General features: G+C 39.7%; 1 protein-coding gene across 2 annotated transcripts in view; it reads right to left on the reverse strand.

Annotated features, from left to right (window-relative positions):
* Positions 1–17,601, reverse strand: part of BEGAIN (brain enriched guanylate kinase associated) — a 156,576-nt gene that overhangs the window by 131,074 nt on the left and 7,901 nt on the right. The window contains exon 1 of one of the 2 annotated variants that reach the window (XM_088057849.1): positions 14,733–15,659. The exons of the other annotated variant lie outside the window; for it this stretch is intronic. Within the exon in view, the coding sequence (XP_087913975.1) occupies positions 14,733–15,659 (927 nt within the window). Of the gene's footprint in view, positions 1–14,732; positions 15,660–17,601 lie in introns of those variants that run through there. 2 annotated transcript variants of the gene reach the window in all.

Genomic DNA, 17,601 nt, shown 5'->3' on the forward strand with positions numbered 1-17,601 from the left:
TTTCCTGCCTGTGTTTGTTTCATTCCCTGACACATCAGGAAGCACACACCCCCACAGTGAGTGTTTGCAAGACTGGGTTCTCAAGCCCTACTGCTTTGCCTTTGACTTCACATCTCAGTAATGAGTAGTTCCACAGTGGCCATAATGCATAATACATTGATAATAACAGCACATGTATCATTAGACTTCCTACTTACAGTATTTGTCATAATCCTTAAATTGCATTTTCCCACAAATAGATAAAACCCTGTGATAGACAATTTCAAGCTTTTATGTCAGAAGTGCACAAAGAGCTATAGTTCTTTCAGCGCTTGAGATTGTTTTTTTTCCCCCCAAGTTCTCTTTTAATATTTCGAGAGGTAAAGCATTAATATAAAACAGTGACATTGTTGTCAGTTAACTTTTAATGTATTTTAATGGAGAGAGGTAGAAATGCATCACTGAATAAAATGAATTTATTTCAGGTACTGTAGGCTCAAGGTGAACACGCAACACCCCATTGCACCAGTGGTAAATAAAAAATGCAGGACTATTAAAGAGAAGCAGAGCTGTGAAAAAGTTCTGCTAGATGAGGTATTTGGGGAAATACAGATAACTGGAAAAGATTTTAATGCTGTGCACCTATCATCTGTGAAGTCAATGGATGACAATGGAGAGCAAGATAATAAAAAGGTAGATTTATTTCTAAACAAGTTCTGCTGCACTTCTGTTCAAGTTAATAGTTTACAGTTAATCCAGACATGGTAATTTAACTGCAAAACTGCATTACAGGGGTTTGAGTGCTACTTGACATAGAAATGTAAGATATTTTTAACTCTGAGCTATAAAAGGAAAGTGCAAATATAGAAAGTCTGCAACTGAACTAAGTCTGAACCACAACAGCTTTGCAGGCTGCAAGTCCTGCCTGTTCTGGCCGGTAGAAAAGGCACTGACTGCTGGAAGATTCGGGACAAACCTGAGACAAGACAGTGAAATTTGCCATGACATGCAGTCATTCTATGTAGATCAAAGTTTTCAGTGGTTGACAGTGCATTGACATTATAGATGGACCTAATTTAATTTATTAATAAGAATAGGTTGCCCAGGGAGTTTGTAGAGTTACCATTCCTGAAGGTGTTCAAGAGGTATCTGGGTGTGTTGCTGGATGATGTGGTTTAGGGGTTACAGGGATAGTGAAGGGTTAATGATTGGACTGGATGATCTTAAAGGGCTCTTCTAACTTTGATGATTCCATGGGTTTATGATTCTATTTTATTTTATTTTATTTTGCATCCACCTCAACTGGAATTATATAAGTACAAAAGACTAATTTCTTCAGGGAGAGAAATTTGGATGGCACACAGAAGGGTTAATGTGTTCATTGATTTAGATGTCCATAAAAAGACCAAGGAAGACAACATAGCAGATTTATTTTTGTACAACAAAACACCTTTGTTGGAAAATCCTGTTGTACTCAATGCCCACTGAATTTCCCTAGAAAACACATTACTGCCCTTACTAAAGTTTATAGAGTTGATGCCCTAATCTGGAAGAAAAATAATAAGGTTATATGATAATAGGGTGTAAAAAACTTCGGAAATAACCAGTCTTAGTGGTCTGGAGCTAAAGACTATCAACTGCAATACAGAAATTTTCCTTTCAACAAACTGAAGCAATTGAGAAGCTCATCATTGCCTAGTTACCCTAGAGGGATATATCCATGTTTTTGTAAAATTCTGGTATGACTAGGAGGTTCATAAGCTATGCTAAGCATGAAATAATAAAAAGGAATTAATGACACAATTTGTTGTCAATCTATGTGTTCTGGTAAAAAAAGGAAGGTGTGCAGACATTTGTGGAAGCAGGTAACTCTTTTGGTGAATGTGGGAATGACTTGGGAATGACACATGCAAAACTCCCCACTGAAAAAAAAGACTGCTCACTTTAAATAATTTTAGGAAGCTGAGGAATGAAATAAACATGTTCATGTCTTGGAGTGTTAGGTCAGTAAGCACCAGATTCAGTTGTCCCTCAGTGCCTCAAGCAGTGCTTCACCATTCCCTTGCTGGCCAGAGTGCCCACAGTGCTCATAGGCTGTCCTGGGGTGGAAGTGATCCACCGAGGTCATCGAGTCCAGCTCCTGACCCTGCACAGGACCCCCCAAAGATCACACCAGAGCCTGAGAGCATTGTCCAAACACTGATGGGCTTGGTGCTGTGCCTGCCCCCGTGGGGAGCCTCTTTCCATTCTCAGTTGTTTTCTCTCAGATATAAAGATTATATCATATTCTAACACTCATCATAATGTAATTATCTTTTAATTATCCGTTCCAGGAAAAGATCCCATGTTTTCAGTTGCAGGCTACATCTTAAAAGTTTTTAATAAAAACCAAAGTAAGGCATAAACACTTCAGAATAGCAAGAACAGAAACACTCCTAAATATCATAGATTTGATAAGTACTGCAAGGGGATAGGGAAAACTTCCAGCATACATTAGAATAAGGATTCTTCATTTTTCAAAGGATGTTTTTGCAACACATCCATTTTATGAGAGGATCTTGAAACACTAAACAAACTGATTAAGAGTTATTTTTATTTTGCAGCTGGAGAAACTGAGGAACTTCCAAATTTGACCCTTACCCAAAGTTGCACAATAAACCAGTGGAGACAATTGTAAGAAAAGCCAGTTTTATTCCCTATAAATCTGTATCTAAATTTACCTATATTTTACCACAATGTTTAACTGCAAAATAATTGCTAGCACAATAAGTAACAATCAGCACTGGAGCAGCTGTGGTGTTAACAATTGTTTCACAGAAAGTAAGGATTTAAAAGACATTTGTTAGCCAGTTCTTCCTGACAAATTACAGAAGTGCATATGCACCTTCATAAAATTCCATTATCGTTTACAGGACACACACTGGTATTTATTATAGCTATTAGGGTTCATAATTCTGAGTAATGTAAAAATCAAGATATTGATCTGTGGTACTAAACTGAGTTACTAGAAGAGTTACCTCTTGTTTTTCTTCTGATGTTAGAAGTTCATTAAGAGTGGAAAATACTTAATCCCTGATGTTTAGCTAATTATTGTGTTATTAAATAGTGATTCAGCCAGAAAGGTTCATTTGTTTTTTCCTTCTCAACTGGAAGAACTTGAAAGTTTTTGCAATGAGAAAGTGAAAGCTGAAACTTTCTTCTCAGCATTCTTCTCTTTGTTACACACATTTCCCAACACAAGGGAGAGATGTATTTCCTTCAATGAAGTAACATTTAAGATGTGAATGAATACAAATACAAGAAAAGCAGGAAACCAACCACGACTGTCAAAAAACAATTTATAGAGCTGCAACACTGCTGGGGTAATATCAGTCAGAGATGCAATCACCTGTAAAAGGAATTCCTGCAGACCTGAGACCAGAAATGTGATGTTAGCTCTGTTAGTACCCAACATTTGTTCTGAGGGCCTGGTGGTTGAAGAACAAAGCCTCTTTCCTTCCTAGGTTTCTTCCTGCAATGTTAGTTTCTACACTCCAGAACGATTATGAGCAAGACACAAAAAAGCTGCCAGTAGCTTGTGAGTGGAACAGTCTTACTTCTTTCTGCCCTTGCCTATTTCCTACATAAATAAACACATAAATAATAATTTGCCAACAGCATCCCTCCTGCTGTAGGGAAATGTTTCATGTTTGGTTGGAATAATTAACAGGCTTTTTGTTATTTTCTGCCACCATATGCTGCTTTTCTGCTCTGTATTTGCAACTCCTCAGACCAGCTCCTGATTTTGCAGCACTGGGAGTTGAATGGCAGATTGGCTGTGGAAGGTGTGTAGAGAATGGGGAAGGGGAAAGGGGATCTCATAAGGGGGATTCCACCTTAACACTGGAAGGAGACCTCAGGGCTGCAAAGGTCCGCTTTTGTAGCTCTCAATGAAGTAAAAAGCCATTTACTTTTAACTGGGGACTGAGTGGCTCAAATAAAGAGCCAAACTAATTTTGTTTTAATTATTTACTGTGTTCCAGTTCTCATGACTGATTCTGTTTTAATTGTATTTTTAATTAACTGCATTGATTGCAATGGACTGTACACTTCCCTCACGGAACTGCTGACTGGTTTAGCTTCCATTTTGTTTTACTACAACATCAAAAAAGGAAGCAAGAGAAGAGAGGTTTATCCAAGGAAAATGAAGAATATTTTCTGCATTTTGCTGGTGAATATGAGTGCTTAGGAAGCTAATTTTAGGAGGGTTTGTTAGCCATTTGTTACTCCACGTAAATTTGTTAGCAATTTGTTACTCAATGAGTAACTCTGGTTTGGCAGGGGTTGCAATATCGTGGTTCTGTTTCCTCCTTATGATAACTGGGCAATATTTTATATTCCACTGCTGCTCAGGGATCAGCTGGGTGGGAGAGGCAGGAGAAAAGTTCCTGGCCCAGCGCTGCCTCCATCTCCTCTCTGCTGCCATCCCATTGTGGGTCTGGGCTCCTGGGTCTGCCAGGTCAGCCGGGGACACCGGGGCAGCGCCGTGCCCTGGGCACCTTCCTGTGTCCTGGAGTCCTGCTCGTGCCCTCTGGCCTCTGACTGCTCACAGCTGCTGCTCCTCTGAATCCTGCTCTCCTGCCAGCACTCCTGGCATTCCCCTCGCAAGGCTGTGAATCAGCTCTGGCTCCAGAAATAGGACGTGTCTGGTGCTCTCCATGCGCTCGCAGCACCGCACAGCATCGCAAGCGGAGCGAAGGGCTGGCGGGCTGCTGGAGAAATAAGTGGTTGAGAACCAGTTTTTGAATCCTCAGTAGCTGCTCATTTTAGCCATGTTCACACAGTGGGTTTTTGTTACTACAGTTATCCAGGGAATAGCTGTTCTTTGGGGGAAATACCTCTTCAATTTTAAGGGAGCAAGTGCAGCTGTGTGAACAAGCCTGGTATTTATTCCTCTTTCTCTCTTGTTTAAAATGCTCTCTCTATCCAAGCAGGGAGCAGAGGGCTGAGACTGCCATATCCCTGATCATTCTTGCCCAACTAACATCAAATATTAATGCAAACAGCTCATAAGCTCGGCAGATACAGATGTGATTTGAATAATTTTAGTTTGTCTTTGCAGGTATTGAATTTACTGTCAGAAATTGAGAGCTGTTGGCCAACTGTGTCACAGCAGAAGGCTCTGCAGACTGCAGTGTAGGAGCTAGGTGTTCAGCAATAGGTGCTCCAACACTGTTGTGTCCAGCTCCCTTGGGTTTTTTCAACATTAAGTCCCAAACAAGGTTTGGAAATTCCCTTTTGGTAGTGAAAAAAGAGAGGGTGTTGGATGTAGATACAGAGCCGATTTGAGGCATGGAGACAACAGCAGGATATTTAAACAATTTCTGTCCATTCTAGGTACTGAGAAAGTGTGAAACAGAAAAAAGAAACACTTGAAGGCTTTTCAACTAAGAGTGATTTTCAATACAGGAAAGGTTTCTTTAAACTTGATAAATACCTGCTTACTTTTGGGAAATCAGCATTTTTGAAATTTCAAAAGCAAACTCTCAAGAGTATTATGCAGGGGTATGAACACACTACTGTAGTTTCCAACTCAGATAAAGGAGCAGAATTTCATGTTTTATTTACTTCTGTTGAGAGAAAGCAATGGTATCTCAAAACAAATGCACTGCTTGCTAATAGCAAATAACTTCGGTATCGCTGAGACCCTGGTCACAACCAAGGATTATGAATTACCTTCTCAATAAGATTTTCCAATCACTTTTGCCTCTAGCTTTTAATATTTCCCCCCTTATCTTCCCAGCTTACTTTTGAGAATATCATGGGAGACTGTTTTAAGGCCAAGATTTATGGCATCTACTTCTTCTTTATCCACAGGATGTCTTCCTGTCACCTAAACTCCTGGCACTGAAGAGTTTCATCTGAGAAGGTCAAATTTAAGCTGTTTTACAAAGAGGAAGTTGCCTGAGCTAGTCTGTGAAAATACCATTTTTTTGAGCTTTATGAAAAAATATGTGTTTTATAAATATAAAAGAGGTTCCCAGGTGAGGTCCTGCTTCTCCTTATCTGACCTGAAGTCAAAGCCCACAGTTCCTGATATTCTGAAACATGAGTCATGCTGTTGGGAAAGACAGGCTTAATTTCTGGTATATTAATTAAATTTTTCCCACATTTAGGATAGAAACTTTTTAAACCTCCCCATAATTTATAAAAGTTTCTGTTCTTTGATTTTGTTGGGCTCAAAGTCTTAATGCTATGTTTTCTGATGGTAGACTAAACTGATGGATCACCAAGCCTGCAGAGAAAAAGGTGTAATACAAATGCAGCTTTGGCAGATTAATGTAATTCTGATTCCCTCTTTTCTGTCCCCAAAATGCTTGCTGTGGGTCCATATTAATATAAGTAAACTTTCTTTATACTCCAGCTAGATGCTAGAACACAGTGGGAGTGTGGGAGCAAAGTTACATCTACTTTTCTATTAATTGCATGTAGTACATCACTGAGCAGAATTTTAATAGGGCTGAAAACCTTAGAATGAGTGGGGAAAAATACCAGTCCCTCACAACTAAAGCATAAATCAGAGCAACCTCTGGCTCTGGGCAGTGCCTTGCACTTTAATCTTTTCTTGTTAGAGTTCAGAGATTTCCACTATGTGGACCAGGAAAACACGTTAAGTATTGCATATTTACATTGTATTGCATATTTGTGTGAGAAAGTCACTGCAGACCCAGGTCTTTGCTTTTCTGATATACCCCAGCCGTGCTACAGCAGGGCAAAACCCCACATTTTGTAAACATGACAAGCACAGGCTGCTGGATGAAGGAAGAAATGAGAAATGAGTCGAAGCACCTTTAAAATCTTTGTCATAAATAACACCTGTAGACCAAAGCTGGACCAGAAAAGAGATGTATAAATCTTTACTACCTCTTACTTTCACCTTCCCTTGCCTGGCTTTGCAGTTTTCAGGCTGATGGTACCTATTGTAAGGCTGTTGTAACTTCCATTACTGTAAAAGTACTATTTCTTTCTAAAGGCATCCAAAGACAAAGAGGACAACTGAGGAATGTTTTTCAAACTCAGAGAAAGGGTAAAAGTCATTTTAACAAAAATCAGTGGGAAAGGAACACTAAACATTTCTGATTGCAAATTTTGCTTTCCTGTTGCATATGCTAGAGGATACTAAAATCAATCTGATCTGCATGCACTCAAGATTTCTCTCTGTCTGAGTAGCTGCCCCTCTAAAGGCAAATAGTAGATTTGGCTGGAAAACGATTTTGTTTTCTGGTTGGAGCTCTGAATCCTGTGCAGATATTCACCATCATAATATGGGTTTTTTTCCTTTATTCAAATATCTCCCTCTTGACTCACTGGCTGCTCTCCTTCTCTAAAAAAGAAGGGGTGAGAGAGCAGAAAAGGGAGGACAAGTGAATTAAAACCCAAATGATAAAAATGCAGGCTTTATGGTGAAACACTCAATTTCATTGAGAACACATTCTTGTTATTGGGAAGCAGCTCAGACTGTCTATTTTAGCCTGTCTTGGATAAATAGCTTATTCTTTTGAGCACTGACTTACAGACATCTATGCTCTGTGAAGAAGATTTTGATCTAATTTGTATTTGATGAGCTGGGAAGCTGTAAATGACCACATGCGTCATCTTGGGAACATTGTAGCTTTATGCAGTGTTGGACCAGACTAAGGATCCATTAGTGACCCAACGGAGGTGTTTTGGAGCAGGCAAGGAGAACTCTCTAAACACCATCTGCTCATACTGTTGCTTGTAAAACGATGTCACATCTGCTGCTCTAAAAACATTATGCTGATCTCTCCTACAGTACATGGCTGCTGTGCTCCTCTCAGCTCTGGAAAAAGGGCTCAGTGCCACACTACTGGGACAGGAGGTGTTAACTGTAGGTGAAATTGCACATGGCCTCCTTGGCTTCCATATCTTGTGACCCAGCCATAAATGTCACCAGAAAAAAAAATAAGGAGAGGATTCAGCACTCTGCATTTAACTGGTGAAGCTGGGTAAATACTTTGACTCTTAGTCTTTGCTGAGCTGTATCTTGCCCCAGCTTGGCTGCTGGAGGTACAACTAATTACTGCATGCTTCAAGCCTAACATGGCTAAGTCCTCTCAAAGATTAAGATATTTGAGATAGCTTGATTGGTGGAAAATGAGATTTGTCTTTGATTTCAGATGAAATGAGTTCAGAAGGTACTACCATTTCCTTTGGCCATCAGATTTTATAGCTTAGAGTATTTGGCTGCCTAACACCTATGAGGTGTTATAAAACTAATTTACCTACCCTGGAAGCTGCAGTGTACACAGTGGTGTATATTTGCAGTACTACTCATTACTACTATACCCAGAGTGATCATTTCATAACAGTGGTGAATAGGAAAACAACATTGGTATCAGAGGAGAGAGGTTATAATGATGCAACAGAAATCCTTGGAAGTACCAAGGAACTGCAGCCCCAGATAACTAAAGATTTAGTACTTGGCTGTCCACACCCAAACACAGTTGTTAGGAGCTGAGATTCTTATACAGTATTGCCAGACACAGAGACTGTTTTCAGGAGTCTGCAGATGAAGGAATAATAACAGAGTGGAGTTGTTAAGGTGTATGTTGCTTGCAGTTCGGTGGCTATGCTCACTTCACATAATAATGAGTTTAAAGTAGTAAGTATTAAAATTATTGTATTTGCCTGGTATCTCTGAATGATGAAAAGAAGTGAACACCAACTTCTGTCTGTCAGATTTATGGTAAAGGAAACAAACCCTCTATTTTTATACCCATTTTGAGAAAAAAAAATTAGGCTACTGACACCTCCAATTTGCAAAGCAGAGGGGAACAAGCTGCAGTGTCATGCCCTGGCAAGAAAGAGGCCAGGTTGTTGGGAAAGGTGGCCATGTGGCATTTTTCACTGCTGTATGAGACTCTTAAAGCCCTAATGATATGCTGTGTCATGTAGATACCATGCTAAAGTACTGAAGCATCTGATGTAGTTCACTTTCTTACTTTCCTCTGATAACCTAGAGATATCACAGCTTCATTATATCAGCTACTGAAGGTAGTTCTACATTGACCCACCTATCTGAAAGAGCAGGAACAGACCAGAAAATAGGACACTGGAAGACTTTTCAGGTGTTTGGCTGCTGACTGATCACTTTGATCACTGACCTGGGCAAAGCACCTCATTACCTTTTCCTTCTGGTCCCACCTCTTACTATTTCTCTTTTAGCACATTGCATGCATGAGTCAGTGAAACAATTTATACCTTCCATTATCATGTATTTGAACCCAAATCTTACTTGTAAACATCACTGTACTGTAAATAGAAATGAAAGATTTGGTATTCATCCAAGAACAAAGCAAATGTCTATTTTTACATCATGGTGGCAGGCTGGAAAGGCTGAAAGAGGACTCAAAATCTTGTATAAAAGAGGTTTGACCTAGAGCAACAAAATCTTGTCTGCTCTTTCAGCAAGATTCTGTTAGTACTCAGGTGCCCTAGAAAATGAGAACCTAGAAACTGCCCTAGAAACTTTCTTTTAGAATGGGAGATTGGTTGCATTTTCTACTGCTGTGGAATTCTACCACAGCTCTTGCATGACAGTCTTCCTCTATTCTTACAGATTTCAGAGTTTTCATAGAATACTCTGAGCTGAAACACAAAGATCTTTGAGTTCAGTTCTTAAAAGAATGGCCCATCTGGGGCCCCTTTCATGCCTGAGAAGTTCCAGGCATGTGAGGCTGTGATTTCTAAAGATGCTGTACACCTTCAGGGAGCCATCCCTGTGCTCAGGCATTTGTCTTCCAAGAGAACCTATAATGAACAGCAGGAATCTTCATGGATAACAAATGGTAATATAGCAGGAATTAATATAATTTTCTGTGTTTGTGTTAATGTCTGTGACACTGTGCTTCAGTGGGGTCCTTAGGAATTAAACAGCCTACCTGGATTAGAGATAAACATAAATCTTTGGACCTTCTTTGAATATATTATCCTATATAAATGTATACTCTGGTTATATTTCCTCTTTCTAGCTATTGTAATAATGATTTCTTGTGAGAGGAATGAAAAAGGGTGTTATTCTACATTGTGCTTCATTCATCTGCATCTGTACCCTTCTGTCTCAAGGGCTACAGAAATTAAATCCTTTAGGGCATTCATGGCTTGAAATCAGAGTAAGAATGAATACTTTGTTTTCAGCTGATTTTGCTAAGGCTACAGGAGGGAATTGAATTGCTTATATGGGGTCAAAGTTTGGCCCTTGAGACTAAATCACACAGGAGAGAGTAGGAGTGCACAGTGACTCTCCAGGTGGCTGAAGCACCAGCCTGAGCCAGGTGATGCCTGCTGATGCATCTATCATCACTGGTGAAGCTTTGCAGGTCCAGGAAATTATTCTCTGTCTTGAAGTGCAGCAAAGTGAAATGTGAGGTCCTACACCTGGATCAGAGCACACCCAGGTGCATCTACAGGCTGGGCAGAGAATTGATTGAGAGCAGCCCTGTGGAGAAGGGCTTAGGGGGGTGATGGTTGATAAAAACTCAATATAAGCTGGCAAAGTGTGCTCACAGTCCAGAAAAAGAACCGTGTCCTGAGCTGCATCCAAAGGAATGTGGGAAGCAGGTCAAGGAGGGGATTCTGCCCCTCTATTCTTCCCTTGTGAAACCCCACCTTGGGTGCTGCATCCAGCTCTGGTGTGTCCATAAGAAGAACATGGAACTGTTGGAGCAAGTCCAAAGGGGACCATGAAGGTATAAAAGAGGATTGGAGCACCTTTCTCTACAAAGGCAGGCTGAGGAAATTGGGGCTGCTCAGCCTGGAAAAGGTTGCATGGAGAACTCACTACAACCTTACGGCAACTGAAGGGGCTACAGGAGAGCTGGTGAGGGACCCATTATGAGCTACAGTGATAGTACAAGGAATACAGGGTACAAACCAAAAGAGTGTAAATTTAGGTTAGATATTAGGAGGAACTTCTTCACTGTGAGGGCACTGGTGAGGCACTGGAATGTGTTGTCCAGGGAGGCTGTTGATGCCCCAGCCTTGGCAGTGTTCAAGGCCGGGTTGGGTAAGGTCTTGAGCAATGTGATTTAGTGGCAGGTGTTCCTGCCCATGGCAGGGGGGATTGAGACTAGATGGCCTTTAAGGTCCCTTCCACTCTGTAAGATTCTTAGCTCAGCTAGTCAGAGCCTGGTGCTAATAAGCCAAGGTTACAGGTCTGATCCCTGTGTGGGCCATCACTTAAAAGCTGGACTTGACAATCCTTGTGGGTTCCTTCCAACACAGAATGTCCTGTAATCCAAATATATTGGGGTGTCTAGGGAATGATTATGAGGATTATGAGGAGTCTGGCTTCATAAGAATGGTAAATTCATGTGGAGCATGGCCAAGTTTCTGCCTCTCACCACATGCCCTATTCAGTCTTAGCTTACATTATGTGAAAGCTTAACTTCCAAAATGCAGAAGTGACACTATCCCAACCCAAGCTTGTTCTTTAAGAAATCAGCTTAGTAAATCCTTTGTATTGATCAGGTTTGCTTGTATTTATTTTGTGTTATAGTAACATGGTCTTAGGTGAGAAATGCACAATTCTTTAGGTTATGTATAAAAATAGTTGCAGTCATGAGGTCAAAAAATATTTCTAAATTTTGACCTCTTGCACACAGAATGTGTACTACCAACAGTTTAATGTAAGATGGAAAGATACAACTCTTCTAAGAAAGAAACTGATTTCCTGTGACTAGGAAAAGTCAGTGTCTAATGTGTTATAGGTTTCTTCTGTAGGTAGAAGTAGGTATGTAAAGATGAGACATAGCTGGAAAGTTGATCCTCATTCATTTATTACTGAAGTTACTGAAATGTAATTTTCAGGTTTATTTAAACTCTGAGGTGCTGCAGACTTACTCAAGTCTGAAGTCAGACTCCTGTATGATTATTTAAGAATTAAATTTTAACCTGTATTTCCATCCTGGAACAGTAATAGTGGTATATAAAGCTTTCCCGAAGGCATTGGATACTTGGAACAAATGTATTTGAGATAAAATATGTATTAAAAGACACAGGCTCATATCCTTTTGTACCTGGCATTCTTTGAAACATACCCTAAGAAAAAAATATGTATTGTCTGGATCCATCCACAATTCTCTCTGTATTGATCTGTCCTTTGACAGACTCTGACAAGCATGTCTTTCCAGTTCTTAGAGACTTTCCATTGTGTACAACCCTTTTCAGACATTTCCTGCATTTTTCAGCCCATTGAACAGGTGATATTATTTCCTTCTGGAAGTATGACATAATCTCAAGTTGCACACCCTCCACTACATTGGTGTGGATTCAGAGGTTTGCTTTCATTTAGTTATAGCATTTTTCTTTCCTGCTTGTTTGTCCAGTGGCTTCAAATTTAGATCAATACATAGAAATGAAAAATTATTTCATCCTTCTGGCCAGGTTAGTAAAATACTTAGACAACACCAAGGTCATGTCCATCGTATTTTGGAATTGCTTTCTACCTGTCACAATCCCTTTTAACTTCAGTTCCACAGTGAGACATCCTTTTTTTTTCCTGCTAGCTGCCCAGAAATTCCTCTGCATAACTCTACAGTGATGGTTGTTTTTTTTTGTGAGATTTCATTTCAGCAGCAGCTCTTTGCAAACCAGTAAATACTTGCTGCAGAAATTGAACATTTTGACCAGTTCTGAGAAGTCTAAAAATTGAAAATCGTTTTAGTGGATCCAATTGACAGTAGTACAGAGGCAGTTGTGGACACCTGAGGGGTCTTAAGAAAACACAACAGACAGGAGGCAATGTCACAGCATTCATCTTCTGAGTCACTGTTTTTTTTATTAGGTGCAGCTATTTAACCTCAAACTTTCAGGCATGTTCTTTCATGCTCTTCAGGATGTGTTATTATACCTCTGCTATCCAATTTTTATATTTAAGTCAATGTAATTTTGTGATTTCTTTCTCTCAAAGATTATCTTATCTGCACACAAATAATAACTTGGCAACTAAAACATGGAACAATTTTAGGCAATGTTCTCCATGTATATTCAAATTAACATTACATAACCAAGAACTTTTAAAATATCTTAACAATAATGACACCCAAGACTATACAGTTATGCTTTTGCTCCTTGCTAGGCATGCTTCAGGTGAGGACTTGGCACTAAGTAAATTGCACTGAAGTCAAAGTCTTTGCAAGTAGGAGACACAAATCTGTAGATGAGGCTGAACATGTTTTGCTCTTGTATTTTGCCCTGCCACTCCTTTCTTTTCTCATGTTGAGGTCTGCAGTTGGAGGCAGTTTTTGTTGGGGTAAAATGTCAGGTAACTACTGTTTTTAATTTAAATGACTAGGCTTAGAGCAGACTGATGCTTCCACTGGAGTAGACGGATGCCTACACTAGTTCTGTGTGGAACTACAGAGCACTTGGCAGTGTTTAGTCAGTCAGTACTCAATCAACTGGAAGTTTCAATCTGTACACATAATCAAGTCCACTGGAAAAGATGCTCTGACAGATGCTTAATTGAAATTTGAAAAAAGTGTATCCTGCCATGGGCTCAGACTGAAGACTCCTCACCCCTTTGTAAGACAGCACTCATTGTGGATCTGTGACAGAACACAGTGTTCAAATTCTCTCTGTTTCATTACCTTTCAGCTCTTCTCCCTCCAGATATCTTTGATAGGTGACAATTAAAACATCCAAGGACATAAACTCCCAAACTCAGGTTACCAAAGTTTGAATAAAATTCTTAAGACTGGGATGTTTTCCTATTTGCTGCAGTCCTCTGTGAAATGAAACAACTTTTTCTTTCTTTGTTTTTAAACTTGAATAGACTTTTTAAAGAATAATGCAGTTGTAATAGCTCCCAGTTTAGCAACGTCTGTGTACATGTTTATAGTCTTAAGCAATAATTCCTGGACCTTTATTGTTTTAGTTGAATTGCAAATACTACTCTGGAGACATACTAACATATTGTATCAGTGCAAGGTTTGGAAGTTCAAGATTCCAGACTGTGCCATGCTAGCAAACAACAATTTCCCTTTGCCCTCCTTCACAGGCATAAATACCTCTTCCTCAACCAAAGACTCTCAAAGAAAAAATTAGAAGCATAAATATTTTTTACCTGACCGTAGAAGAAAGCTTCAGCCTTTTTTCTTTTTTTTTTTAATTCTTAAGGTTTTGTGGTTGCTCAGGACTTTTTCAGCACATCAAAATAGAAATTATCAAGTGATATGTATTAATTCCAGATGTACAAACATTAGCAACACTTTCAGAATGCCAGAGCTCTCAGTAGTACTTAAACACACTAAGGGAGCATACTTGTTTAGTGTAGAGATATCAGAGCAAGTTCTAGACTAGTGAGCTTGAATGCCTGAGTGGTCACAGTGTCACAGTGCTCTCTTCACCCTTTTCTGAGGGTGCCTTGACTGTTCCTATCAAGCTGACCTGGTTATATATATGCTTCATTGCAGTGCAGGAATTACTTTCTTGTTTGATCTTGTAAAGCTGTCTTCCAGACATCAAACTGAAAGGACTAGGGAATTGCATTGTTTTTTCTTCCTCCCATTCCTTCTATAGCTGGATTCTTGAGCTACTAAAAATAAACATTCCCTGTTCGTTCCCACCCTGAAGAAAAGTTTGTTTACATGGTAAGAGCCCACCCAGGAAGACAGAAAAACTTTTCAAACGATCATGCTAATGCATCAGTACTTGTCATATACCACCCAAAGAAAATATTTGAGAGAGCTCACCATGCTTGTACTTCTAGGAAGAGATGCAGATTTTGTTGCTGGCATTCCTTTGCTTTGAGAAATCATAATTTCTACTGGCAAGCCAGATCTTGTTCTGCATGAGACACCATTCTCAAATGACCTGAGAGAAGGACTTGCATCCAGGGACAATGATTTCTCTAATTTGTGTGGTCGTACTCCAGCCACGATGTCGTCACTTCTCAGAGTCTCTAAGTCTACTTCTTCATGGGTCTTCCCATCTAGAATATTTTCTTTCCAGTTTTCAGGAGACTTTCTCTTACTATGAAAATCATCTAGGCTCCTCACACTGGATGGAAGGGTATTTTTCAGTTTAGCAGCTCGGTATGCCCTCAGGCTCATGGGATCAAGCACTCTGAAAGTAACTTCATTAATAAATTGAGAGAATTTGAGTTTAGCTTCTATTTTTTCTTCTACGACAGACAATGAACTTGATGATCCTTGACTCACCAAGCTCAAGTCAGATGCAGAGGAACTGCTTTTCTTGTGAGTCTTCTTCTGCCTCTGGAGCTTTTGGCTTGTGTTTCCCACTTCTGATGGATACAGAGAGGAGTGTTCCAGTCCGTGAGTTTTTTCACCCCCTTTCTGACAGTGCTTTGATCGATGGGGTCGATAGCCTTCATCCTTATTTTTGCTTTTAACAAAGCTTTTAGCTTCTGACCTTGTGCTGCCCTGTAACTCAAAGCTGTCCTCACTGGAGCTGCAGCGTTTTGAGTAACTGTTCATTGTCAAATCTCCAGAGAGGTTCTTCTCTGCATCAGTTCCTACTTGTGGTGCTCGTGCAGCGGTGCGTGCACTGCATGCTCTTTCTTCATTCACCCTGTCACTCCCCTCTTGCTTGGCTGGTCTTCCAGGCACAGCACCCTCTGGCTTGACTGGGGAAATGGAGCCTTTCGACAGCGACTCCATTTACTTCAGCATCTGTGTGTCAAATACTGTCACTGATAGAGGGATTCCCATAAATCCAACACAAATCTAACTTGCAAAACAACAGGCATGTCTTTGGAAGGCATAACAATGCACCCACCATGTTTTGTCCCCTATGCACCTCGCATTATGCATATGTTTCATAATTACATCAATAGCAAATTCTCATCATTTTAATTAACCATACTAATGAACAGAATCTATAGGACATGCAAATTTTCCAGGGTATTGAGTGTTCAGTGGATGAGCATGGGCTTTCATTGACCCAAAGCAACAGAGAATATATTCCTGTTTGTTGAACTGGAAACCAAACTACCATGATGTAGATCAATTCTCACTAAGTAAAGTCTGGGTAGGTTCTGTTTCAGGGCTTTTTAAAATCCAATAGTAGAGAAGGTCATGCTATATTGTCCTAATGCTACTAGTGTTTGCTGTTCTATTAAAAAAGTTAGCGACAAATCTGCTAGATCTGCTAGAAAAGCAAACAAAATGTGATTTTCACTTCCTACCTCCTTGTTTTTTTCCATAACTTTAATTTCAAAATAATTTTTAAAGGTTAGGATCCAAAGCAAGGTGCTTTATTTCAACATTGTCAATGAGCTTTGGGTAGTAAAGATAAGTTCTTTCACTACCTTGTATGTGAATTTCTTCTCATTTTTCACTGTCTTTATAGACAGGCAAGTCTGAACTGTGAAGTGAAGGATTTCTATTTTTGGTTTATATATGCAGTAACCTAAGGACTATTTTAAGTGAGATTAAAGACTATAGTCTGACTTCATAATCAGCATTGATATTGGTAGTGGCCCAGTGATGTGCTGCCACAGGAAATTACCAGAGAAATGACTGAATGATAAATTTGAAAGGATGGGGTTTTTTGGTTTTTTTGCATCTCCATACTGTAGCATAAGGGTGAAAACAGGTGATTTATCCCTCTTTGTGTGGTGGGATTCAGACTCTGCTTTCATCACTGTCAAATGCAGCAAGCAGAGAGAGAAGAGAAGAGAAGAGAAGAGAAGAGAAGAGAAGAGAAGAGAAGAGAAGAGAAGAGAAGAGAAGAGAAGAGAAGAGAAGAGAAGAGAAGAGAAGAGAAGAGAAGAGAAGAGAAGAGAAGAGAAGAGAAGAGAAGAGAAGAGAAGAGAAGAGAAGAGAAGAGAAGAGAAGAGAAGAGAAGAGAAGAGAAGAGAAGAGAAGAGAAGAGAAGAGAAGAGAAGAGAAGAGAAGAGAAGAGAAGAGAAGAGAAGAGAAGAGAAGAGAAGAGAAGTGGACTCACAAGCAGAAAACTGAGCGACCTCCCTTAAACACAAGAACACATTTAAAAATATTGTGCATAGCTGACAGGTCAACAGCAGCTTGAGCTGAAAATGTAGCTCCATGTGCTTTTGAAGCAGACGTTTAGGTCCCTCATTACAAGGCACTTTACTTATTGCCTAGAATTTATTGTCTCCATGTTGGTAATTCCAACACTCATTTAAATCATAGTTCATAAAAGCTGCTGAAGTGTTGCAAATCTCTCAAATTAACATAGTAAGTACATTAATTTTGCAAATAACAGGGGGACATGAAGATCCTTTTAACAAATCAGAAATCAATTGCTTTTACTGGAATTACTTTTTGAAATGCTTCCATATTTCTGTGGGACTGTGCCATTCTGTTGCATGCTGCAAGCATTATCCTGATCACAGAGATAATGTGGATTAAAATGCATAAGTCTTGCTCACACTGTCTTGTTTTAGATGAATTTATGCCTCTCTCACTTGAATGCGAATGCTAACAGTTTAAAGGGCTGGGAAATGCTTTCAATTGTCAATAAAAAGATTTTCATGACCTTTTCAATGCAATCAGGGAACAACACAACACGACTCTCTTGTAAAGCCAGAATTTAGGCATTTTTCAGTATGTCCAATACAGACATGTATGAACTTAA

The sequence above is a fragment of the Pseudopodoces humilis genome, chromosome 7, assembly GCF_049639895.1.
Source record: "Pseudopodoces humilis isolate 2021_Gansu_Grassland_sample_001 chromosome 7, ASM4963989v1, whole genome shotgun sequence".
In the NCBI taxonomy this organism is placed as follows: Eukaryota; Metazoa; Chordata; class Aves; order Passeriformes; family Paridae; genus Pseudopodoces; species Pseudopodoces humilis.